The sequence below is a fragment of the Plectropomus leopardus genome, chromosome 18, assembly GCF_026936395.1.
Source record: "Plectropomus leopardus strain MGB_pleo_1.0 chromosome 18, ASM2693639v1, whole genome shotgun sequence".
Classification (NCBI taxonomy): domain Eukaryota; kingdom Metazoa; phylum Chordata; class Actinopteri; order Perciformes; family Serranidae; genus Plectropomus; species Plectropomus leopardus.
Window position 1 is genome coordinate 19,466,370 of NC_142193.1, and position 27,734 is coordinate 19,494,103.

General features: G+C 43.3%; 1 protein-coding gene across 2 annotated transcripts; it reads left to right on the forward strand.

The window, feature by feature from the left end:
- LOC121957233 (platelet-derived growth factor subunit A) lies at positions 1–27,344 on the forward strand. 2 transcript variants are annotated; one of them, XM_088069137.1, is made up of 7 exons: positions 1–658; positions 1,869–1,965; positions 8,616–8,750; positions 9,956–10,146; positions 22,668–22,794; positions 23,356–23,480; positions 24,926–27,344. In XM_088069137.1, the coding sequence occupies exons 1-6, from the start codon at positions 596–598 to the stop codon at positions 23,427–23,429; spliced, it is 687 nt and encodes a 228-aa protein (XP_087925263.1). In that variant the 5' UTR covers positions 1–595; the 3' UTR covers positions 23,430–23,480; positions 24,926–27,344. The 2 variants fall into 2 exon arrangements, with proteins under 2 accessions (XP_087925263.1, XP_042361705.1); XM_042505771.2 differs by lacking the exon at positions 23,356–23,480.
- The last annotated feature ends 390 nt before the right edge of the window (positions 27,345–27,734 follow it).

A 27,734-nucleotide genomic window follows, 5' to 3' on the forward strand; every position in this document is an offset into this window, starting at 1 on the left:
AGGCGCTCTGACTCCATTCACTCCAGAGTCCCACACAGTCAAGGACCTGTGCAGACTGCTGTAAGACAGACTCTGGATCAGCACAACACGGACAACTTTCTCCCCTGTGATTTTCCAAGAGGATCTGCACGTTTGGATTATATTCTTCTAGGGCTATTAAATATACATACAAAAAAGTCGTAATTTTGTTTAATTCTGACAGCTGCGCTTCTTTATATATATATATATATATATATTTCTGAGGTGAGGTTTGAAGCCTGTTGGTTGAGAGGGTGAAGGACAAGTGCAATGCGCTTCAGACTCGTCTCTTGGGATTGTCCCACTTGCGCCTGAGGAGCTATGCCGAGCCGACACGCAGATCTTGTTCAAGAGGACGCAGTCCGATGTGAATAAGTCCACTAACAGCCTCTTCAGCTTTTCACAGTTGAGAAGCAAGTGCAGCACGTAGTCTGACTGAGCCCGCTGTGCAGCTCTGACACTCCGGTTTCTCTCCCCGAGGGGATGGTTGTGGATCCTGCGGGGCCAGGAGCGATTCTGCGGCTCCTACAGAACAGCACCTTTTTCTTGTTCGGGGTTAAATCGAAATTAAAGGGAAATGAGAGCCGCACTTTGTTACTTCCTGCTGTGGACGACGTACCTGCTGCTGGCCACCTCTGAGGTAAAGTTACCACGCAGGACGGACAATCTGTGTCCCTCTGGTACCATGTCACACGCAGTGGTGCGGGGTTTCATTCCTGCGAGGGTGCAAAGTTCCCACAGAGCGCGCAGTTCTCCAACACAACTTGATGCCCGGAGAAAGAAAAGATCAATAAGTTTTATTTAAAGCCTTTAGAACAACATTATGAACTTGCGGATTTGAAATAAATTCGTCATTTAAACCAGTCAATAACTGACCTTGTCTAACATAATAAAGCGAGTAGTTTAAGATGGTATTATACGAGGTGTGATTATATGAATTCATATTCCAGAGTGAACAAACGACATATGAGCTCCAGTTACCATGAGGGTCAGTGACTATACGCGCTTTTGAGAACCAACATCGCATCTGCACTTGGACGCAGTTATTTTTGGCTTTTGTGCCGAATTTGTTTGTAGCCTGAGCCAAGTGGGCAAACGTTTTGGTTGGTCTAAGCGCTTTCATGGGAACCGCTCCGGGCGATATAAATAGCCACTGTTCCTGTAAGGCTGCACGGTTTGCTCAACTTGAGGTGCTGGCAAGACCGCAACAAGTGCACACTGTGGCGAGCTGCCGATCCATGGTAATAAAGCCCCGAACTCCTTAAGAAAACAGACAGTTTATTGTTGTTTCGCCTTTACGCACGGGAACGGGATTGGTACAACAATTATTGATGCTGTTTTGGAGCTCATTGGCGTCGATTTATCAATTCGGCATCCAGTTAATACTCAAAGCAGATGCTATATTATCTTATTTTCATTTTTTAAAGATTCCCCACAATCACTGTCCTGCATGCAAGGTAAAGGTTTTGGTTTAATTTACAGTGAATAGTGCTTAGTCTTAACTCATCTGGTTGCCGAATTTACCAGAATATCCTAGTGAAAAGTACATTATATATTATATTCCAGTCATTTGGCTTGATTTCCTTGCAAAAGTATATTCTTCCCAAATTGCATAATTTCTAAAGGAGGTTCGGCGCAACCCCCTTCTCCTTGCGTGAGGGGAGTAATCTGCTAGTTGTAGTTGGCACATAGTTGCAAAATTGTTCTAGAAGTGATCTTCCTGGTGGTTGTGTAAACCCAACACGTTTGCTCATACAGACAAACAATTACACACACGTTTTGCCACTGACCCGACACATCTCTAACCTTCATCTCTTGTTTGTTTTTGTTGCCCCCCTCCTCCCCTAAAGGAAGTGGAGTTTCCCCAGGAGCTGATAGACAGACTGTCCCACAGTGAAATCCACAGCATCAGCGACCTCCAGCGGCTATTGGACATTGACTCCGTAGGTAAATTCTGCCTCTTGATACTTTTATCCACAAACCCGAGTTACACTTTTAATCCTGATGCCCTAAGCATTGTTCTTACGTGATTGTGCTATTATTGATGTGACAACACTTAGTAAAGGGTAGTCCTAAAAACTGCCACAATTACATAATATGTAGGTATGCTTTTATTAGCTGTAGAATTTTGCTCCAATGTGGAATCACTTTTAAATACAGCCTATTTTTCTTATTTACCTGGGGACTTTCCATGTATGTGTGTGTGCTGGCTTAAGGAACAAGCCAAATAAATATGCCATAAATGTATACAAAGGTCATAATCTAAAATAATCATGTCTGGGAGGCCTTAAAGGGGCCACCACCAAAATGAAGAATTCCATTGTGTTGTTTCCATGGTCAAAGACAGTTTAATCAGTATTTGTGAACATGAGCAACTCTTCCTCAAAGCCAGAAAGCAGAGTCTTAAACTTGTGATGTTGTCAAGTATAAAGTCTGCAGCTGCTCCATAGACAACAAATGAGTTTGTTTTCTTTCTTCTTTTATACCTAGATAAACTTTATTTTTATTGCATTTTTCTCTGTTAGAAAATATACCTGTATACTCTGAACAGTTACCCTGGACGCTCTCTGTGTCATCTACAACCTTTTTCCCAATCATAGTCTATGGAGTAGCTCCAGACTTTATACACAATGACATTGGAAACTTGAGTTATAGCTTTTGGGAGTGAGTTTTCGTGTGAACTAATATTTGTAGTCTGTCTTAGACCATAGGAATACCATGTGTGAACTTTGTAAGAAGACATAGTTCCCCTTTAAGCCCTTGTGGTCCTGGATGAATAGATGAATTCTGCATATCAAGTAATCACAGGAATCACTGGTAATATGCAGTCATCATGCATGAATCCGCTTGTGGCTAACAGCTGTTATATTCATATTTAAAACATGTGCATTTATCCTTTCAAATAAAAACATGAAAGTAGCAGCAAGTTTTTATTAAGACAAAATTACAGACATCTACACCATAAATTACTCAGACAAGGCACAAATTAGTGCATAAAAATGTCACCATAATGCAGGAAATTAAGTGTTTGATGCAACTAAATGCCTCCCCTTTAAATGCTGAAAGGACAACTACATCTTTGGACATAAGTCATCTGATGTCAGTTGGGTTTGATTAAATCAGATAGAGATTTTGCCTTTCCTGCAGGCACAGGTGGCTGAGGTACCTGAAAGCCACGCTTGAGTACAAGTACAGATATTTGACCAGAAAATGACTTTCATAGATGTTAAAGTCACCTATCAGAATATTACTTGAGTAAAAGTCTTGTACAAAATATCTGATCAGTATCTGATAGTTACTGTAATCAAAGGTAATATGCATATGTATAATAGTATTATGATGTTAAGTGTACTTAAGTAGCCTGTTGAAAGTAAAAGTACAAGTAAGTACTTCACATAATTCTGAGAATTTTGACATGTTTTTGTGTGTAACGTACACCACCTTAAAAATGGAGCCTGCATTACATTTGATGAAAAATAAGATACTTTTACAACTTCCCTCTCTTTTTAGTATGTAACTAGAATGCTTAGGAGAAAATGTAATGGGGTAAAAGTGAAAATTGACAGAATTTATATAACCTCAAGTAGTACAGATAGTACAGATACTCCTACTACTACACAGAAGAATAGTTTGGCTCACTCTGATAACTGCATTTAGACATCAATGAAGTTATGACATCAAGCTCCAAAGACATGCACATGACTACAACATTGTACAGGAGGGATCTGCCAAGTGCAGCCCCAGCGTGTGTGACAAAACCTTGATAGGTACGTCTACTGTACACATGTGACAAAGGTGGACTTTCACTGGCAGGCATTTTTTTGCAAATATTCCTTCAGCTGCTGCAATAAACTGACTTTACAGCAACTAGACTGCCACATATGTCACCCTGTAAACAGAGACAGCGGCTCACAGGTCAGGCAGGCGTCGTCAGGTTCGTGGAGGTGCTGCTTCTTCTGTGGTGGGGGTCCAGTCTGTCTCTGGCCGTCTTAGATTGAGTTACAGGGGTGCACTGGAAGAAGCTGTTTGCCTTCACATGAGCCTCTATTTACACAGGCTGCGGCCATATATCATATTCAGGGCTCTCCCCCGAAAGATTTGTTGATGGAAATAGGTAATTACTGAATTTGCTTTAACAGTAAATAATGTCAGCTACCTCAGTGGTCATAGCTCATTAGTAGCCCCGAAACTTAAATTCAGCAAGGCAACATTAGAAGCAGAGAATATTCTTCTGTGCAGCCACGCCATTGTTTTTTTGATGGACATATCAATTAGGACACATTACAGCCTCACATAATTAGTGTGTTTAAATTATTAATTCACAATCAAACCAATCTGCTCTCCAGAACAGCACCACTTTATGCTGAGCCCAGAATAGATCCCTGGAGTTCCTCTAGCATGAGAAGAGGTGTTTATAATTGAATTAACATGTCTTTCTTCAAACAGAGGAATGTTTCGTGGGGTAACTGTAGTAGGCTGATTATTATTACGAGGACATAAATCTGTCTGACGGCCAGCTCAGCAGCCCGAGCCAGCCCATTAAAAGACCTTTGACGCCAGCCAGAGGGGTATTTTCAGAGCTTTTGTTGCAGATGGCCAGGACAGTAAAGCTACCAGTATAGGCTGAACTGTACATAGCATAGCACCTCGACCAGAGAAGGAGAAAGGAAAGACCTTTACGAGGTGCACCTGAAAGTTCTGACATGTTGTGTTGTGAAGGTCACAGCCAGGAAATCACAAGTTATTTTGTTGATATCTCAGATCTCTGTCACTTGAAGGGTGACTTTATAATTCAACCTTTAAGGACATAAATGCGTCAGGATCACTGGGAAGGCCTGCAGAGCTTTAACGTGTGGCTGTGTGTTTCATTTAGTGCATGTCTATGTGAATACAAGGGTGGTGGCTTCTAGGGCAGCCCCTTGAAAGTCGGAGATTCGAATCATCAGTCGGAATCTGCAGTCAACTGAGATTTCGAGCAGTCATTTTCTCTTTTTCTATGCCGTGTACCTCTGGGGCAGTTTTTGTGCCCACATTTTAGTGTGGAGTGAGCGCTCTTGACTCTCACACTACTCTTTGGTACAGGGAGCTGCAGACATGCAGGGGGTGGCGCAGCGGAGGAGAGAGGAGACACCTTCTGCTTACAAGTGGTGAATTTACAGCTCAAAGCAACTTAATACAATACAGTCTCTGGCTTTTGTTTGATATCTAATGCCTGCAAAAAATGTTGCACACGTACGACCCGTCTTTAGCACAGTTAGCTTGTTTACTGTATTACATCAACGCTGCGTTCAAACTGATGAAGCCCGGTCAAACTTTGAACTATGGAAAACAAAACGTACTGTCAAATATTCGTATTTAACAGCCAAATCTGAATTGACTTACATAATTCTGGGTCAGGTACAGCTCTAGTGTCTTCAGGTATGACTGACAGATGAGATGACCCCGCTTGAGTCTGCAGATGGCTGTCTGGCCCCTGAGGTGCTCCTCTCTGTGCTTTTCCTCCTCTCTAACCCCGTCTCTCTCCTTAGGCGGCCCCCCGGCCTGCCTGCTCTTATCTCTCTCGGTGAAGGACTTTGACAGAAAAGGGAACCTGACTCTTGGCATGGGGGAGAGGTGGAGAAGGGAGCGGGAGGATTCTGGAGGTTGTATTTTTGCTATACTTTACTCAGAAAGGCTGCAAGTTGTTGTGCAATCTACTTTGTTTCCAACAAGTTGGCAGAGTGTTTACCTCTGGTACAGTTGGCAGCACTTCCTGTGAACCTACAGTGCCTCAAAAACAAAGTTATTGTGCTTGTAACCTCCTGTCACGCCCAGCAGGAGCACCTTTTGCAAATATGACCTAAATTAAAACTTCATCAACTCAGCCATGTCACTGTTGACAATGAAGAAACACTTATTGAAAGGTTTATTCTAAAAGTAGAAGAAAAAAGAAAAGAGAGGAGGAGTAAAAGGAGGGAGCCGAGGTCCTCAGCTAATGGAGGGAGTAATTTGCGGGTCATGAAAGCCTGATTCATGGCGGGAGACTGTCTCCTGTCCTATTTTCTCTTGCCTCAGTTTGACGGCGCTCCGGGCGTGTTATTGTTTCTTAGTCACCTGGAACCAACAGACGAGCAAACCTCTCACTCTTGCCTATTTCTCCTCCTGCCTGATCACTCTGATTGCCTTCTCTCCTAAAGAAAACACCAACAGAAAGGCCCTTTATTGTGCTTAGAAAAGGACTCTGCTGTCCATAAAGGACTTCTTTATGTCCTCCCTCCCTTTCTCCTGTCAGCTCTGACACAAACTGTCTCCGGGTGGTCACTGGTGTGATGCCCTCCCTCACTCCCGTCCTCTCCTGACAGAGGGAGATGAATAGAGGGATAGGTGTGGTGGTGCGAGAGGAGGCACAGTGGGAGTTCAGTTAGTGACCTGCAGTGTTAAAAGGTTGTCAGGAAGAAAAAAACCAACCAGCTGTCACAATGAGTTCACCTGACAGTGCAGACAGTGTAGGTGCGTGTTTGCACATATATGGAGAGTTTGCGACACATACGGTATGTGTGTCTGTATGCTGGCCTAACAGACTGATAGTTTAGCCCTTTGAAGCAATATTTCACCCATAAACTATCATTTGTATATCACTAACTCACTCTGTTTTTCTTTCATGAAGGAAAAGTTTTTCTCAAATGCTGCCACAGTGAATGAAAAATTCAAAAACGCAGAAAATTCTTGATGAATTGAAGTCAAAGGGGTCCCATTAACAAAACTGTAATTTTACTGTGCTTAACATGGGAGCTGCTGGTCTATAACTGCCTCGATCAGGAAGTTAGAGATTTAAATCATCAGTAGGAGAGCCCACAGTCAACTTCTATTGCTTTGAGTTGAGAAGTTGTTTTGGGGTTTTTTTGCCAGTCAGTGTGTTGTGCAGTGTGCTTCCAATGACGTTTTGGTCCCCAAATTTTGCTGTGGAGTGAATGCATTTTACTTTCATGATAGTCAGATACACAGAGTTGTGTACACGATGCTGCTGCACAGAGGAAGAGACACTTTGCATTGTATGGCTCTTTGATAACATTGTTTTCTCTCTGAGCTTGTTTACTATATAACATGAATCCCACTGTCACACTGAACGTCCCTCTGAACCCCATTCAAAGTTTAAAACTTTATATGAAAAAAAAAATTGTCGAATATCCATATAGATCTGCCAAATCTGTTTCAACTGACATAATTCTGACTACAGTAGGTAGGTACAGCCCTACTTTTACTTACTACTTTTATTGCTATACAAATGGATATTTTGGGGGTTGAGTGGGGGGGTTGAAGTCTTCCTTTAATTCCAGATCTCAGCTGCAGTCAACACTTACTTTCCGTGAACCTTTGGTTCTGGGTCACTGTCTGTCTGACTGACTGCTAGACGTGCTAGAAGGAAATTCCCTCCACTCTCACTGAGGGGCAGACCTGGAAAAAGAAGGCATCCAAAAGCAAATAAACAACCAACCCCAGAGGTAGATCATGTATAGGTAGAGGAAATCCCTTCAGATGACTCCGGTCAGAGCACAAAGGAGCTGCATGAGTGGAATGTGTTTGCCCGTGGCTAAGCTTTGTTGTGCTCGTGTACATTGGGTTTTAGCATGTTATGGAGGATAATAAGAGGAGTTTGTGTAGTGTGTCTTTATGTTAAGTGTACAGGTGTAGGACTATGTCAGCCAAGTGGGTGGGTATGCTGTACCTACACACAGGTAGACCCACCCACTTAGCAAGCACTCTGTGCACTTTGGGAAAGGGCAGTATCCTGTGAACAAGCTTTATCGCTTTATAGCTGCTCTGGCACTCTTCTGTAATCCAGCTCATATTCTGGGTGGGGACCAAAACAAGCAAGCTTTATCAGATGACCATGACTGTGAATAAGCTGAGCTAGCTATATTAGACTGGGGTTAGGGAGTCTTAAGGAGCTACCACTGCAGCATAACAAAACATGTACTTTTCCAGGCTGCCAAATGATTGAAAAAGCAAACATTTTCAGGTAAATGAGAGACACGAAACCACTAATTAGGAACAGGGATAATGGCGGCAGAGTACCAGCTGTCAAATGACCACTTTAGCCTGCTGTGTGTCTGGTTGTTTTCGAAGCAGCGTGCTGACTCACCTGCGTCTAGATACTTTATTCCTGCTGGGAAAGTTAAGCCAAATGAGTGAGTTGAGGTGACACACAAAGCTTGCAATTACACAGAGGTCTGTGTGATATGCGGCCTGTGCCATGTGCACTCTGGACTGTTTACCTCAGTTTGTGACATCATCTGCAGTCGCCCCTGCCAGCCAGCACATTGAGGGGAACCCTAAACCCTTCAGGCATGTGTTACATACAGCACAAGAAGCCAGTAGAAAGTTGCCATCTCATTATGGTTGTGTGACTAACCAACACATTGTTAGTTGTGGACGGAGGAAATATAAAACATCAGTAACCTTCTGGTTAGGTCTAGGAAGCCGCCTGCCGCAGTCAACACTGTTAAAGCTGCAGCCGCAATCAACAGACTCATAGCTTATTGGTTAAATAAGCTTTTTGTGTTTGTTTCCTCTCTGTGTGTGACATCATTAACGTGGCTGCCTTCTGTTTTGACGAGGTACGGGAAACAATGTCATCGAGGAGCCCAAACACCACAAGCACCACAACCACCATAAGAACTACTCCCATCATCATGGTTACTACAATGACCTGAAGAGCTCCCAGCTCCACAGCCGACGCAAGAGGAGCATTGGTAAGACCTAAACTGTGTGCTTCACTGTGCAGCTCAGAGGTTGCATCATGATTACATTTGGCACCATATACATCACAACTTGGCACAACTTGCTACAGCATCACAATGTCCTAAAAAATAACCTCTATGTTAACCCCCCCCCCCCGATCACTTTACACTAATTTCAAACAAAGCTAATAGTTAGTGGCATTTATATGGCTTTTTTGTGGATAAAAGGAACCCTAATGAAGACGTCTACCCAGTATTTATGGCAATCAAGGAATCATGAGAAACGAGACTAGTGTGTGAGGTTGACGAGGACGTCTGACATGAAGCCTTTTAATTGGCCGGAGGCTTGCAGATCTAAGACACGCGCGTCAGGAGAGAAATATATCCTTGAGCGTGGAAATTCCAGGCATTCAGGGCTCAGGTTGCAGCTCGCCTGGGCTCTCAGTCAGATTTCTTCATAAAATGCCACGCGGTACGATATCTGATCGAGGCGTGGAGAATACCATGTAGTGCATGATGTGTGTGTTAAGACTGGCTGCACATCCCTGTCGGCAGCATTTAAACCAGCGCTGGGTGAAATGGCTGCTTGTATTCCACGTATGTGTGGCATATCATAAGTGTATGATACAGTGTATCATTTTGGCAGCTGTCCACAAAAAGCCCTCACGTTCTGTGCAAGCACATATCCTCTTTACGACCTTGTGGTATCTTACTGTAAACTCTGTGTCACATCTTTAGGTTAAAGTGCCTGTCAGAGCATTAAATCTAAAATGAATGCTTACCGCCTTCCTCTTTTTACTATAGCACACAGGGTCAAAGGCCATTATTAGATTTCCCACCCGTGGACATAAAGGTTTTCTGGTCTAGTCACGCTGCATTAACCCCAGTGAGGGCTCTGAACAAAGGAGCAGTCTCTTTTCTGTCTCACCGACTTGATCCCAAAGCTCCTTAGCTGATATGAGATCAGCTTTTTGGATGGCTTGTCTTCTTAACAGCCTTAAACAAAGTTGGGTGTGATCTGAGGTAAGACGAACAGCTCCCACATCAAGTGAGTCATCAAATAATGAGCAGTGAAGGAATGCATGAATGCAGCTGGGAGGGAATTACTACAATACATCAGCACGCGCCGCTTGGAAAATGTGTCACCGAACACTCATGCAGACCAAACGCATTAACTGGACTTCTTCCCTCCTGTTTTTTTTTTTTTTTTGTTGCAGTAGAGGAGGCGGTCCCGGCGGTGTGTAAGACGCGAACGGTGATCTACGAGATCCCCAGGAGCCAGGTGGATCCCACATCTGCCAACTTCCTGATATGGCCGCCCTGTGTGGAGGTGAAGCGCTGCACGGGCTGCTGCAACACAAGCAACATGCGCTGCCACCCTTCCCGCAAGCACCACCGCACCGTTAAGGTAAGACTAATGCACACATCCCTACTGTTGCCTCGCAGAAAAGTCACACTTCTTACAGTCACTCCAAACACGATATCTTAATCAGCTCATTTACTCCGCAAACACGCCCACTTCCGCTAACACGCCCACTTCCGCTAACAAACCTCTGCTACTTTCCCTCTTAACAGGTAAGTAAATCATACGAGAGGAAGGGTTTGGTTAACCTGCCTTTCATCACAATCCTTTCGTCCCTCTTTTCAAACCTTGTTATAAGTTATAACATTTTGACAAACAGACAAATGACCCCGTTTGGGACTTTTTTTTGGAAGTTGAAGCAGCTGTGTGCTGCTCTGCATTTGAGGTAGAACAACGAAAGAGCTCCATCATCATCCCGTATTGAAACATAAAATGCGCTGTCCCTTACTGACGCAATACGAGATGTGATCTGTTCCACATTTTTGTGCAAAATACTGTTAAACTTAAGATAATGCAAACAGTTTGCTCAAATATTGATGGGGACAATTCTGCCAGTGTAAAAATAATGGTAGGGACATGTCTCTACCATCTCTATTCAAACGTATGCCCTTGCTTCATTTCAGTGTTCCCCTCTCCTCTGAGCCTTCTTGGCTTGTACCCAAATAGTGGCCACCTCACCTCCGCTGCCCCCCACCTTCTCTCCTTCCATTACAGCCGATCACCACCCTCTCTCCTCACCACTCTATCCCATGTTTGGCGAGAGGCCAGGGCGGCTGTGCCAGGACAGCGGGAGGGAGGAAGAGAAGGAGAGGAGACAGAGGACAGGGAAGGAGGGTTGTTGGCACCTTCAGCCAGGACATCTGTTGAAGGCTTGAACAGGGAGGGATGCTGCTGCCAGATATAAGACAGACAGAGAGAGAGAGGGAGAGAAACAGCTTCCTGTGCCTTGAGAATGTCCTGAGTGTCACCGGCTACTGCGCAGCCATTCCTCTGCTCTCTGTTTGTTTGGCCCTTTGTCTTTTCTGGAAGCCTGGAGGAGATGAGGTGACAAAGAGGCAGAGAGAGGGATTGAAGGGGGTTGCACTGTTCTCAGAGGCTCTTTGGCATCGGCAGCTTGAAAACATGTCCTTCTGTTCAGGATCAGAGGAGACACCGTGGCTGGAGCTGAGTCGTATTTCTGCTGTATTTACACTAGCTGGTGCATGGCTCCGTTCAGAGGTATGGGAGTTATGTGCTCTGTTCTGTCAGAGACAACCGGGGGATAAACAGGATAGCCTGGAACACTCTGACTGTGTTTGTGTTTCTCTTTGGACTCTGTTGTCTCTTTAATCATTGTGATGTTGCCCGGCCATGAGCTCTCAGACATCATGCAGGGATTTTAAAGATGCTGCCTCAATAGACCAGAGGAGTAATAAAATAAATACCAGCGCTGCCTGCCTCCTTCCCCTTGGCACACTGGCACAGGTCAGGGAGATTTCAGCATTCTCCTCTTTAAAGCCCGTGACACTCCAAGCTGATGGTTGGCTGTCTGCTCACGTTGGGCGATATCGATCGCCTGCGGCCCTTGGCGCCACGGTGTATCCTGTACTGTTGACCCTCATCAAGTACTTTTACTGTGGAGTACAACTTTTAAAAAGTTTAAACATTGTAAGGACAAATTAACTAATAATGTAATTTTGTAATTATGATAATTAACTTTGAATATAGTTTTTCCCTAGCTTTTTTCTTTTTATTTCCCTAGACATTTTCCCTTGGCTTTTTAAAAAATAATTTTTAATTACATTAATGTCTTGCAATTTGTGTAACATTTCCTACCAAGTTGCTCATTACCTTCTTTCCCATATCAGCCATGGAGCCAGTCAGTGAATGAAATCACTCTGATTAGGCGTTCAGCTCGCCACATGAGAAGAGCAAGGGAAAGGAGGAATGTTAACAAAAAGCTAAAGTTAGGAGGGAGTGAGGTTGAAACAAACTTGTTATATTAGATGAGATTATTTTTGCTTTGTTCTTTCGATACTGTGTTGTGTAGTTAATGTGCTAATGGGCTAATTGGTGTCATGGCAGTCTACTGGTTTCCTAATTTAAATGACTATTACAGACGTCTACTGATATGATGGGGTATCTCCTTTCATGCAGGTGCAGAATAGACATGCTTGTTGGCTGTCACTTGCAATTTTTTGGCCGAGACACGGTGACGTGAGGGTGATGTAGCATGGGGCTTTAATTGCTGCTTTTCTGATATCATCTTGGTGTGTCACGGCTTTTAATTGCAGAGTAGAGACAGTGAGGCTGTACTGACAAGACGTCCATTGTAGGGCACAGGGCACTGCATCCAGGGCACAGGGTTTATGGTCAGAGATGCTGAGTCACAGTGTTTTGAGAGCTCTGATATACACCACAACCCCGTGTGTCTGTCTGCATGCAAGCTTGTCTGTCTCGCTGGTCCTCCAGACAGTCAGTGCCTCAATAGGGGCTCTGTCTGTGATCACAGCTACGAGGACGGGATGGAGAGACACCGATGGCGGACAAGACACTATAAGGCTAGATTCATCTATTCCTGGAATGTCTATGCAACTTTGTCCGTGTCCCCCTGATGACATTGAGGACAAAATGAGCACACAGAGCGGAGATGGACCTTCAGGCGTGGTGGGCAGGATTTGACTGGGGAGGGGGGGCGTTTTTCCATGTGGTTAAACCCGCAGGCGAGGGGGACCGAAGGCGTCGTATCCCTGGAAAGGTCATTCGTCAGGGCTCGCTCCGGTCAGGAGACATTCACCACATTGTGTGTGAGAAACATTGTCTCATGCCAAGTTTTTTTTTTTTCTGCCTGTCCTCTCAGCAGTTCGTCTGAATAGGGGTTCAGTTTATGCTTCTCCCTCCGTTTATTAGAAAGCTAAAAATGTTGCCCGTCTACCCTGTGCCTGACTTGTTTTCCTTCTGCTGGCCAAGGATGGGAAAAGAACACACTCGCTGTGTTTCTTTCCATCTCATGCCACTATGCATTTGTCCAGTGCACCTTTATTTATTTATTCCCCTTCTTCTGTTTCTCTCCGTCTTTCCTTTTTCATGCTATGGACCCAAAAAAAAAAGGAAAACGAGTCTGAGCAGGCCCTGTACTGTACAAGCCTGTCCTGTTCAGTGGCAGGGTTATAAAAAATGCAACTTTAAATAGGACTAGCCAGAGGGAGGAGAAGGGGTAGATCCTAAAGTCACTTTCTCTCTTGGTCTCCCCTCGTTTTATATTTTTGCTTTCTCTTGAACTTCTTTTGCACTTTGGCCCATTACTGTCATAGCATCTCTATAGCTTTATGCACACGGTACATTCATATTGTTTTTGTGTTTCCTGCATGCCATGGCACTGAAACAAGACAGTAAATGAGAACAGTGTAAAGATAAGAGCCATTAAGAGCAGGTTCAATGATCATAAAAGGGATTAGTGAGAGAAACAGAGATGGAAGAAAAAACAGACAGGAAACAGACAGGAGAAAGGCAAATTCTTAATGAGTTTTTATGTATTCAGACTCTATCATCCCAGCATTACTTTAACTCCTCCTTCACCCTTATCCCACCTCCTTTTGCACTCTCGATGACACCACATTCACTCCCCCCAATCCCAGTATTTTGGCTCTGCCCCTTCTTTTCCATCGAAGTGATTCCTCCACATTTCTTTTCTTTTCATTTTGGTGTTTTATCACAGAAAGCAAGCAGAACATTTTGGCCATTTGCCTTTTTTGTGTCTTAGTATTACAATTTATATATGACATGAATTGACATGAGAAAACAGCAGAATTAGCAGAGGTGGGACCAAACAATTGTTTTGCAAGTCACATCTGAGTCTCAGATCCTAAACTTTGAGTTTCAAGTCTGAAACAAGTCAGAATGTGCTCTCAAAAAAGTGTAGCCAATATTAAATTCACAAAAACGGAGAATGTTTTACATGTCCACACTCTCTGTACTAAAGAATAATGTAGAAGTCATCAAAATATGAGGACCAAAACGTCCCAAGACATAGGATACACTCAAAAGCACATGCAAGAAATCAAATCAAAACGAAACAAAAAATGACTTCTACTTAAGTTAATCTTTGTCAATTGAGGGATCTCCAACCGATAATTTGAATTTCCTGATATCATGTCATGAGTCATTGGTGTAACATCCAAGTCTAAAGTAATCAATTTGTGAGTCTGACTCAAGTCCAAGTCCTGTGACACGAATCCACACCTGAGAATTAGTATATCAGCAGTGTTTTCATGGCACAAGACAGATTTTCTCAAGATTGTTAATTTCTCATGCTCTCTCCTTTTGTCATCTGCCTCCTTCTCTTGTATTCCTCCTCAAATCTTCCTCTCTGTCTGCCGACAGCTGCAGCTGTGTCCAGTATTTCTGATGGTTTTCTCAATGCTTTTGGCTCCAAGGCTTGCTGGACGAACTTGCTCATAAAACAACTGGTGATTTTGGACAGTCAGAACTGAAGAGACTAGTTTACAAGGTGTGTCTGGGATAGAGAGGCAGCAATCTTGACATGCATGTGTGTTCTTTTGCACATTAGTCTTTGTGCATCTGAATGTGTATGAGTCTGTGTGTGTGAATCAAAATGCCTCTCTGTTTGTTCTTCCTATGGGGCTGAATAAACAGCCCATGACACAGGCAGAAGAATGGAGCTGTCACTCATCCTCTCACTCATTAACTCCCGAGGCTTCTGCAGTGCATTTGGTCTCTAAGTTCTCTATTTTCCATCTCCTTGTTCACAAACCCACATGAGCAGATACATAAATGACCTCATGTGATATCTGTAATTTCATTTGTGTACCAGTAAGATAATCAAGAAGATCCAATAAATAGGATACGCTGCCAACTATCAAACCAGCTTTGCATCATAACAATGTGGGTAGTGTGTGTAAATGAACTTTGGTAAACTTCCCTATTCTTATCAAAACTCAGATCTCCCGGCTCATCTCCTAACGGAAATTTTAGCAACCTCAAAGGCTGGTGCTTGAGGTACAGATTTAACCTCCATATTTTTATATGAATGCTACCACAGATAAAGAGTCGAGAAACGGATTGAGAGAGAGAGAACTGCCACTCTCTCTCTCTCTCTCTTACTCAAATTCAGACTAAATCAAATGTTAAAAGTAGGCAGTGCTGATCACATATAAACCAAGATTATGTAACTGCAGTGCCTATTTCTTGTCTAAAATGTCTTTAGAAACATAGAGATTTTGTGTACTGTTTGGCTGTAATATGAGACTTTGTGAACAGAAAATGAGCGCCATTCTGTTTCCATTACTGTTAAAACAGGGGCTGAAGAAACTGAGATCAAATGGTAAAATGAAGCAACACTGATAAAACATGATACAAGATTCTGTTACTGTAATGACCTTTTCTTGGCTAAAATGTCTTTGGAAACATATTTTAGTGCGCTGTTTAGCTGTAAAATGAGATCGTCTGCCAGCTGCTATGTTATTTCCTATGGAGAAGTAGCCAAGCTTGCATTACATCACCCAGCAGTGGAAGCATTTATTGCTCTGGTGCGGCAAAGTGCATTCTGGTAGTTGTAGGTTTTCTGCATCTTGAGCAAAAGCGAATGCCATAGCTTGTTTCCTCTGTTTTCTCCGGTCATGTAGCACCAATTTCACAAGTGTTTGCATCTTTCTAGACAGCCCAGTTTTATGAAAAGACCATCCAGTGAAATATTTCCAGTTTTCTTGTGTTGTCCTCCAAATGAATACACAGTTGACAATCAATGGTATTCTCCTCTTGTGTCAAGGACAGCCCAGAAAGTGACTGACATAAAGGAAAGCGAAAAGAAAAATAGAGAGAAAGCATAAATGAGCTGCTAATTATACCCTTGAATCCCACAAAGTAAAAAATGGCAAAATTACAGTATTTGTGCTGTAAATGGTATTTCAATTTTCAAATATTCTAAATGAACCCAATTAACAAAAATAGAAACCAAACATGAGAGCTAACACTTTTCATTGACTGAATAAGGAGCTTTGATCTGAATGGCATAATTTGCAAATTATAAAGCTCAGTTTCTCTCATTTGATTTGGTTCAGTAGCTGGAAACTTTTGATGTTCCTTGAAGCATTTGTATAAGTATTTTGGCAGAGGTCAGAGGGGGTCGTCGACACACATCTGTGTAAACCCGAGGAGATTGTTTGTGTGTGTGTGTGTGTGAGTGAGAGAGAGTGCTCTATGTTATGCTACGTAAACTCGCCCACCGCAGCGCAGGGACAAGGCCATTTGTGTGAAGCGGCAGCAAGAGGAAGACGGGCCGCAGAGTAATGAAGTGTTGACGGCTGCTGGATCAAAGCGGAGGCTGACAGAGGCCAGGCGGATATAGCCACAGTGCTGAGTGTGGGGGTCCACACATCTCTGTGCACTGGCCCTGGCCCCGACCCCATCACACTCACACACGCACACACACACACTGACAGTTACCTCAGCGACAGTGGGTCAGATCCGAGTGTTGGGGGAAGCAGTAGCTGTAGCCCTGTGGTTGTGTGCGACCCTGACTTACGGGGTGTTTCATAAATAAAAGACAGTGTGACGGTGATACAGTGAGCATGATTTATGATCGTCTGAGGGGTCCTGTGGATTACGTGAGGAGGGGGTTCGATGGGAATGAGGGGCCCCCCTGTTTGAAGTCCTTTGCAGCTGTGAATTATTTTCCCTTTGATTCACTCAGCTCTTCTACTAGATGAAGAAGGGTGAAGGAGTTTGTGTGTGTGTGGATAAATGCGTGTGTGCACGGCGGGGGTTGGCGGGGCGGGTCAGAGACCATGGGAGCGTTACGACCAAGCCAGAAGCCGCAGAGTTTGGCTACTGCCGCACCGGCTGGAATGCATCAGCCCTAGCGGGAAAAGTAGCAGCCGTATTTTAATCATATTTTACTTCATTTCTGTTATTTTCCTATACTCCTCCTCTCCTGTCCTCCCCTTCGCTCTTCCCCTCTGACTTCATCCTCCCCCTCCACCTCTCCTCTCTGCTCAGAGTCTGATTGTCTGTTATGTGAAATAGTTGTTCACTCCCTCGTTGCTCTTTCTGTCTGGTTCCTGCAACATCTCCCACTCTCTAATTTTACCTCTCTGCCAGTCTTTCCCTTTTATTGTATAATTTTTGCTCTCTATTATTAAAGTCTGATTTACTCTTTGAAATTCACTGTGTAATGGCTTTCTCATCTGCAGCTGTTCTGTAAAAACAGACAGAAAAATAAATGGAAAGATTACACATCTTTTGGACATATCTAACACTGCACAATGACTCTTTTGGTCTCAGGGGAAGGGAATCACTTGATGTGGTCAGGCGCAGATAGATATTCACATCCAGTGATACATTAACGTGTGAGAAAGAGAAGTGGAAAGAGAGCGGTGTTCAATGAAGTGCCTTTTTGGCATTGCAGGCCCGTGAGTGATGTGATAAATGCTCCCCTTGCTTCCCCTCTTCTCCACACACTGCCTTTGATAACCCCTGAAAACCCTCTGCAACATGGTACGACATCAGTTTTCTTGTGCTGCACTCAGACGTCTTTCACATGCATTTAAAGCTTTGAAACCTGAGCAAATTGGTTTTATTTCATTTTAAAACATTACTAAAAAAGCCAAAAGCATCTTGGCAAGAGATTGCAAGAAATTAGGACAAGTGACATAGTGACCTGAAAATTAGTTTTAAGAAAGACAGATTTTTTTTTTTTAAATTACTAATCGTTTTTATAAAATCGTGAAGTAAACTATTACAATTAATTATAATTATATATATATATATATTATAAACATTTTTAAATCTCTCTCTATATATATTTATTTTTTTAACCCTTTTGTAATCAGTAACTTCTTCCTGTGTTTTTGACAGAAATTAAACAAATTGGCTCAGGTTTCAAAGGGTTAAACCCGTGTGGGTGTGTGTGTATGTGTGCCTGTGTTGTTGGGGGTTGAAGCAGAGGGCAGCAGCAGGTTGTCTCTGCTCCCCCCGTCCAGTGTTCAGTAGGCATCTTCTGCGGTTTGCTCACACTCTGTCTGCAGATCATTTTGCCTTTCTTTCCTCCTTCCCCAAACTCTCCCCACTTTTCCTCCACTTGCTCACAGTTGTAGCATCTCAACAAGAGCTTTTTGTCTGAGCATCTCCCTCCTGATAGATGAATCGCTACCCTGTTCAGCCTCTTCGCATCCATCCATTCTCCAAACACACATGCATTCTTATTTATTTTTGCTCGATTCTGTCACTGGTCCAGTACACGACGGCCCGCAGTGCACATCCACAACCCTGGTTGTGTTTTCCTTGGAAAGCCAGAGTAAAACTTTCCCCTCCATCATGCTCTCATCAGTGCTTCGTGCTCAGGGATTTCCCAATTAGTCCAACCGGGACAATCGGCTCCACACAGAGACACTGAGGACAAACCGAGGGGGTGCACTTCCCAGAGCCCCCTGCCTCACCCCAACCCTCTGGATCGGATATCATTACACAGCCGCTCGGGGGGACTCTTTCTCAGGGCCCCGGATTTCTAGGGAGTTTAGAGTGGTTTGATTTATACAAAGAGAGTGTGGGGCCCCTCGTCATAGCATGGGGGTCTCTTTCTGATGTATGTTTTATGTGGGAAGTCATTGACTCTGCGCCGGATAGGAAGCCGGTGTTCTTTGTGCTGCGAAGAAGTGGCTAAAAATGGAGAATTAAATATGGACGTGGAAAAATTGTAAGAGCAAAGGCCGGCATCCCTGTGGGGTTAACACAAGAAACAGGAAACGAGATAGAAAGAGAGAGTGTTGACAAAGTGGGCAGAGCGGTATTATAGCACAGTTATACACATTCACAGACAAATATGAAAGTGTGCTTTTGTGTGTATCCTGCAGGGAGTGTTTTTTACCCTGCTGTGTGAGGGGCAGGGAGACAAGCCTACTGCTGGGCCTCTCATCAAGGGGGCCCATCGCTTTATCCGTCTGTCAATAGCTGTTTGTTTGGCCAGAGGAGTTTGTGTGTGTGTGTGTGTGTGTGTGTGTGTGTGTGTGTGTGTGTGTGTGTTTGTCATTAGGATCAGCCTCAGTAGTAAGTGTAAGACATTGCTGACTCTTTGGCTTCTGAAGTCCCCTCGGCTCAGAGATTCCCGTAACTGGAGACACCAGAACCGTCCACAGAGACAGCTGCATGTTTCATCTCTCAGTCAGATAGTTTGATTAAAGAATAGTAATAATAATAATAATAATAGTAATCTTTATTTGTATAGTACCTTTCATACATAAAATGCAGCTCAAAGTGCTTTACATGCAAGAGTACTAACATTTAAAACCTATAAGATGCGTATGAGATATGTGTATATAAATACATATATATACTCATACAAACACACGCATACATACGTACATATACATACATACACCCACATTTTCATATAAATAAAAAAAATAAAATCAGAAGTATTTCAGTGTTGGAAAGACGGCCCTTTAGCAAAACTAGGATGTCTATGCAGTAGAAAGATGCAAAAACTTTTGGAATAGGTGCTATATGACCAGAGAAAACAGAGGAAAATGATGGTTTTGCTCAAAAGGTAGAGAACCAAAAACCACCAGAATGGACTGCGCCACACCAGACCAATAATTACTCCCGCTAGTGGGTGGCGTAATGTGTCCCCATCTGTTTGAAACAATGGCTGGCAACCCACACGAAAATTTAGTACAGTGAAACAGTAAGCTAAAACATGTTTGATATACCATTAGGGTTGAGAAATATAGAACGCTGTATTAAAATCTTGGGTTATATTTGATCAGCACTGCTCGCTGTTTGCTTCTGGTTGTTTTGGCCATTTTAGAGGAAGCAGTATGGCGCCCGCTTCCTGTTCACAAAGCTCTTGCTATTACAGCCAAACATGGCACCAAACATTTTAGATGAGAATTGGGCAGTGCAGTAATAGGAGGTTTGTCTCTTGATGCACCTCTATGGTCTTTGAGTCTGCGGTTGGTGGCGGGCAATAAGAAAATGCAGAAGTACAGCCTGTAGTTCAAGCAACAACTCTGAGAGCCAGCGATAGTACTGTTTTGCATCAGTTTGCAGAGTTTCGCTGAAGAGGGAAGAGATTCAGATTCAGACATGATTAATCCCGCCGGGGCAATTTGTTTTAACAACTTCCTTTGTACACACACAGTACTGTGTAGACACATAAATAAAAAAATAAAGATATGACAAGGAGTTTAGTGGAATGAGGGAATCCATAAATAGAATAAAGTAATTAAGTTAGGAGGGATATCTGGGCACTGGCTCGATTAGGAGGGGAGTTTACCACAGTTCATTTACACACACTAATCACACTGTTTTGAAACAAAGCTGGTGGAAAATTAAGTATCTCTGTAAATATGAACAGTGGCTTTGTGTCAGTTTTAGGCCATTCTGTGATGCCATCTGCACTTTTGGTGAATAACAAAATATACCTTTGCTAACTTCTCCTACCCTGTGAGTGTAATATAGTTCCCCAAATAAGTAACCCAGAAACTAAATGTTAATAGGTAACAGATGAATGTCATCGAATGCTAGTCATGATCACGGTCAGTCCCTCCTCCCTCTTCCTTAAATAACTCCCCTCTGTTTGCACACACACCCTTGCGTTCCCTAATGAGAGTGATGGTCCACCTTCCTGCTCTCAGTTCTTCCCCGCTGCGGCCCTCTCTCTCTCTCCGATAACAACAACCCAGACACCATTGTCTTCTGTTTGCTCACTGCATACCTCCTCTGCTTGCTTACCCTCTTTTCACTCCCTCTCTCATCTATCCACGGAAAGAAACTGTTACAAAGGAGCGCCTGGTGAAACCGCCGGTCCCCTGATTTCAATTCTAGCCTCCCCAGACGACCCTCCAGTCATCGTTACAGCACTGACACGAGCTGTGCGAATGTCAACATTATGCTTTGTTTTATCAGACATGGATTGGTATGTTCGTTTGTCTGCATGACTAATTCGCCACCGAGAGCCAGCCTTGGCGTTGTGCCACGGCAGGACAGAGGAAGAAAGCCTCTCATCGTTTTTCTGTGCGTGTGTGAGCCTCATGCTGACTGCAAAGGCGTGTTGTTCATAACACTAGAGAACGCTGGGAGATTGTCGGCCAATATCCTCTCTCGTGCAGTGACCAGGAAGATGGGTGAAGCGGGGGGATATTGTTTCCATGTGGCCCCGGGGCCCTTGGTGGTGGATGGGAAGGTTACCTGCCCTTGGCACTCACATCAGAGAGGGAAAAGCATGTGGCCACCTCCCCTGAGTTACACAACAAGATCATCATAACCTCCACGCAACCTTCTCTATTCAGCTTTCATCTAAGCTTTAATCAACATAGCCTATTCATAACCCTCCGAGGATTGGTCCTTTTCATTACTAGCTGTTGGGTGGGAAGTGGAGGTCAGAGCTGTTGTGTTAAACTGAGAGGGTGTTAGCTGGACTGAACGATAGGAATTCCTGCATTGCTTTTGTGTTAGATTGGGAGAGCTTCTTTCTGTGGTCCTACTGCTTAGATTGGACAATGCAAAGCAGAGATACTCAACTAGCTTTGTTTTGGGGCCACTTTTGTAGAATGACAGGAGGCTAGGGGCCAGTCTTAGCAGCCTCATACATGTTTCTTGGATTTTAAGACACTTTCTAATTTGAAGACTTTTCTCGGATTTTGAGATGTTTCTCGGATTTTGGAACATTTCTCGGATTTTAGGACATTTCTCAGAATTTAGGATTTTTTTTCAGAATTTAGTATGTTTGTAGGATTTGAGGACATTAGGGGCTTAGCTAGGACCTCTGTCGGCAGTGCAGGGGATCCTGCACTCCACTAGCACTTTTTTTAAGGAACCAAGCTCTATTTTGATTCTGTTTTATGCGCTCTGGTACATTTTGTATACTGGAAGTACGAAAAAACAATTCCAAGTGTCAATCACTTTATTTTTATTGTGAATTGGAAAATGGTTGGGGGGTCACCCAGCATCCTATTGGGGGCCAGATTTAGCCCACGGGCCACAAGTTTAGTATCAATGATATACGGTGTATTTCTTGCATGCACGTTAAGCAACATTCTCCGGATCTCATGAAGAAGTATTAATGTGGTTTAAAACCAGCATACATGTCAGAACAAGGCGAGGGAGTTTAGGTGTGAGTCTGTCTGGATGTGGATGCTACAGGCCTGGAGCAGTGGGGGGATCTTCCAAACTCTCTTCTCCTGCCAGGGTAAACCTTCCCTGGGCCTTAGGGTGTATACCCCCCCACCTTCCATCTCTCCTCTCCCATTGTTTGAGCTTGCTTGGACAGGGTCATACACTCCATTCAGTATTTACACACCTGATCAACAGCCCATAGAGCACACAGCGAGCGGAACCCAATGCTTTAGCCTCTGAGGAATGCTGCCGTCACACTTCAAACACGGCGGGGCAAAGCGATGGCTGACGGTTTTTTTTTTAAACGAGTCGTTTATGAAAGAGTCATCAGTCACAGCGCTACGCCTCTTGATGTTAGGGCATAGAGTGTGCACATTCATTGACGACACATGCGTATGGCAAAGAGTGATGATGCGCTGGAGCTGGCTAACCATTTTTTCTCTTCCTCTCTTCAGGTGGCAAAGGTGGAGTACGTGAGGAGGAGACCCAAGCTGAAAGAGGTCTTTGTGCGGTTAGAAGACCACCTTGAGTGCGTGTGCACGTCACAACATCATGTGGTGGAGCAATCAGATGCAGAAACAGGTAAATGTGACCCTCAAAGTTGTTACAAATCATTGTTATGTTGTGTCCCAGCGTTGCCTTTTTGCAGAGAAATCACCCCGAGGCTGAGTTTGACGGCCCACTCTCATCCCTACGTCATCCTGCATCATCATGCTGTGTCTGTCTGGCTCTTTGGCTTTGAACTAGATGACCTTTTTCTATGAGTGCTTCCAGACACACCTGTGAGGTGGCCTGCTATCGCAAAACTGTAAAGCTTTGTGTCTTGAATGAAGACGTCTGTGTGTGTGTGTGTGTGTGTGTGTGTGAGAAAGTGTATGTGTGTTAAGGGAGGGTGTCCAAAGGCTGCTTGGCATGACAGCAGGTAAATGCGCCACTGCCTTGATCTGAAGCCTTTCTCTCCCCAGGAGTAGATAAGCGCTGTGATGTGTGCTGATAAAGCATCTCAAGTATTTATAGTGTGTCATATCTTTGCACTCTCTGCTTCTGTCCCAGGGCTGTTGTGCCTCTCTCTATATCATAAACCCTGCTTCTTGCTTTTAACCCTCCTCCCTATCCACCCTCTCCCCAACTTTGTGTTTTCAGGCCACCATAGGGCTAAAGGTAAAAAAAGGAAGCCTAAAAAGCTAAGGCGCAGCAAGGATTTATTGGCAACATAATAAAGTTGCATTCATTACCCAAAGTCCACTGGAGAGCTGTGAAGGGAACAGGTAGGACTTTAGCACTGCAGCGTCCTCTTACCTTTTGGCACTGCAATCAGGGTACGAGGAGGGCCTGCCAATCACCATCACCAATCACATCACAGCCAATCATTGTGAGGAGAGGGAGGGCCAAGGAGTACCATGCTCTGTGCCCCGATGCTGCATGCTGATTTTGTGGCCTGCTGAGCATGCACACCACATATAACCACTTTGTGTCACAGTGCTGTGCATGTGTGTGGTTGTGTGCACTATTTTGGTTGTGGTACATCCACTGTGTGTCACTGTTTGTTTCACTGCTCAAAAGGCACCCTTAAATCACCTCATTATCTTGTCATCTGTAATATTTCAGTCCATTCAGGATTTTGTGATGTTGAGATCAAAATCAATTAATGCAAATTCATCCAGCCCCTGTGAATTCTGTGCAACCTTGCAATTTTGTCCAATCACCGCAATCCTACTTCAAATTTAACTTATTAACTACATCATTTTGATGTAGAGTTTCGTGCAGTGTATTGATTCACTCTGCCCCTCTGTCTCTGTTTATCACAAGATGACTGTGCCTGGGACAGCGTCAAAGACACACAGTGACAGGGCAAACTGTTAGCATCACAAAGCTGAAGTTACCCAATGGTTTTCAACAGCTCTAGCGACAGAGTCGAGCCATTTTGCTCAGTGTCCAATGTTAACCGCTGTTGTGGGGCTTCTTCCCAAGCCGCAAAATATAACGAGTAGTGATCCGATCATGTTATGCTGCTTTAGCTCCTGATAAATGTCAGAGACCAGGACAAGAGCCTCTCCCAGGGATGTTGCCTCAGCATTGTGTCCACAGGCATTGGCAGATCTATGGTGATCTGCTGTTACTATCCCACAACCATCACAAATAAATTCCAGTTCTGTGGGAGACACTAATTGCTCGTAATAATACGCTCCAAATCGGACACAGCAAGTATTAACAACTATTTTTGCATTTTTCCTTTGCCTCTGCAATTTAATTGAAAAAAAATACCTATAAACATTGCAAAATGTATTGCATTTTTTTTAATGAGCTGCCATGGAATCAGGCATTTAGGGTTGCAGCAATCCCCCAAAGCAGCCGACAAAATTCTGGAGGGACTGATGTTTATTCTTATCGAAAAGAAACCCTTTTTTTCTTGTAAAATAATGTACAACAAAAGTTGTAATGCCCAGCTCCTTGTCTTTTACGCACACAATAACACATATATTTAAACTGGACACAGTGATGGTCTGATTACTGTGTTTAAAATCTGGAGAAACATGATTCAGATCATTTTGGGTCTTGTGTGTGTTGTGTCAGCTTTTTTGAAATGCATGGAGAAATTTATGCAATTGGGGAAAAAAGCGAGAATCTATTTTTTCTTTCTTTTCATTATGTCACCTGTTTGTTGTGTTGTAAAAATTGAGATATTAATCTCAGCTCTTTACCTCTCCCCCAGTGGACGTGAGGTGAGACCAATCAGAACAAGGGACTTCAGCGTGGGAGGGACCGAAATAGAGGATGCCACCAACAGGAGACCTGCTCTGTCCTCCTCCCCACTGCCATGCCACCTTCATTCTTTTAAAAAGACTTTTCTCTTAAGATGAGAGACTTACAAAAAAAAAAAGACAGACAACAATAAATAAGATGCCAAAGGTGCTTTTTTCAAAACAGTAACCAGTGATGATGACTTCCTCTGTGGTGCGCCACCCACCCAGACAACTACACCCTGCTGCCGATTAAGAGGAATAAGATGCTGTAGAGCTCGGGCAGGGCGGAAAGAGGCCGAAGGGAGATGATGAAAGGGATTTGTGTTGAACATTTTGACAGACTTTGTTTGAACAAGATGCACAACAGAAACAGCTATGAAACAGCTGGATCAAGCTTTCGTGGGAATCTGGTGCTTAGACTCCGAAACAGCGGTGGACGACCTCCAGCTGGGCAACATAAAAGTGCCCTGCCCTGTTTAAATGACTCTTGCATACACAGGAAGAAAGAGAGATATAGGAAAAGCAATGGAAAGACAGAGAGAGAGAGAGACAAATGGAGATATGATTTTTTTTTTGTCAAAAGACTATGGAGTATCAAACATTTTGAGCTTTTGGATGTTTGCTCTGAGTAAAGAGGAAATCTTCTCTGAGACCTCTGGTGGTCTGTGACTTTGCCCACTTGCTATGTACAGTTTGATTTGAAAAGGAAGATGCGCCGCTACTTACAAACTATTTATATGTGTGGACGTTTGCTTTTTGTCTCTTCCAGTACAAAAGAAACAACAAAAAAGGATGTTCTAACGATCTTGGAGACATGCGAGAGTTCTGTGTGGTTCGGTTCTTTGTTACCATCAGAATCACAATCTCAATTTTTTTTTTTTTTTTAGTCAATGTTATTGATGTTTCTTATTATATTACAGTATATCTGAATGATGTCAAGTCTTGTATATGGTTTGGATATATGTGTGCAAGGAGGATTTGTGAGAGTCAGTACAGGAAGATGCTTTATTTTTGTTATGAAATATATTAAGCTTACTTATATCCAAGCAGGAATTATGTTTATTTCTGTTGTTGTGGTTGAATGTCTGTATTTAATCCATTGGAAAAGATGCAAAAATGTGGGCAGGGGGTGCAGAGAGAAAAGTGAGTTGCTATGGTGTAGTTTATTCTGTGGCCATGACAAGCATTGCCAACAGTTAACAAGTGGCATTTCACAAAAACATGCAAACAGCACGTCAATGTGTCTTCATGCCAATAACACACAACGTGATTTCTCTCCTACGTGAGGCTTTTTCAACTATATCACTTGCAACATTGATAAGGAAGATGCCTGCCCACTCTGCCTCACAAGCACACATGTTGTGCCTGCAAAGAGCAAAGTCCACTTTAAACAGTGAATGAGCGAGCAAAGCAAATCGACAAGTGCATGAATGGGCTCCTTGTTTGGCCAGGCTCTACTCGTCTGTTGACAGGAGAACAAATCTCTGTTCACTCCACCCCTGTGAAGGTCCACACACCTTATGCAGCCGCATACCATCAGGACAGATGATGATGAGTGCTACGAGGAGGCCTGAAAACAGTACAGCGCTAGCCTGAACCCGTGCCCCCGATGGAACAAACAATTACTTCCTTACCAGTTCCTGTAACACAGTGATGAATGTGTAACCAGGCCAACGCAGAGCAAAAACAACAACCGTCTTGCCGCCTGTGTTCAAATGAGGAAGTCAAAGGCGAAAGAGTGAATCACTGTGACACTGTGAAGTGAGTCAGGTGAAATCAAATGAGAAAAGTTAGATTAAAACATGGCAAAACACAAACACACACATACACACACACACACACACACACACCTGTGAATTGACCATCAGTTGACCGGTGCTATATTTATAAGGCTCATATTTCATCACTGTTCACACTTACACCAACTTAAGATGGCGCTCTCAGTAATCCAGGGACCACATTTTGATTAAAGAAAATGCCAACGCTTTCACAAAGCCTTTATTACTTTTCTTCTGGGCTTCCATTGGATAAGGACAGCAATAATCATAATTTATATATTTATGTTTTCAACAATAAATATATTTCTGCTTATGAAATTGTTCACTGAATTCATAATTTGTTCGCATTGTGTCTCAAGGATGGTGTTTTAGTATAAATGTAGGTAAAGAAGGTAGAGATGCACCACTGGTGTGTAGGATTTAGTGAGTGAAGATTTTAGCCAGCTGAAACTTTATTTTAGCATTCATTGTCCAGGAGGTTTTTACCAGGAGCTGAATTATCCACAGAGGTCTTTTCCTCACCAAAACAAATGGACTCAGTGATTTAAAACAGTAAAACAAACAAACAAACAAACAACTCAATAAATAAATAAAGCAATTTCACATTAAATCTGTGTTTTTCAAATGCTGTTTGGTCCCTCGCAGACAGGCCACTAGACTAGTCTAGTGCCTTCTAATCTGTGCTCACCTTTGTGTCTGAAAAAAATAAGATACAGATGGTCTCTTTCTCGCCAAAACAAACAAATCGGGTGATTACACTGGGTAAAAACACTTAACAAATCAATTCATTTTACAAATCAGTGTTTTTATAGACATGCTTGGCTTGCAGCAGACAGGCGGCTGTCCCAGCAACTGCTAGTGTCTCCTAAATAAAGCAGTTTCATGTGAAATCTATGTTGTTCCAATGCTGTTTTGCCCATCGCAGAGTGACCAATGCAAGAATGCAAAATCGCTAATGGCCCTGCAGAGCCAGTGTTTGGTTTGTCAGTTATGGGCTGTG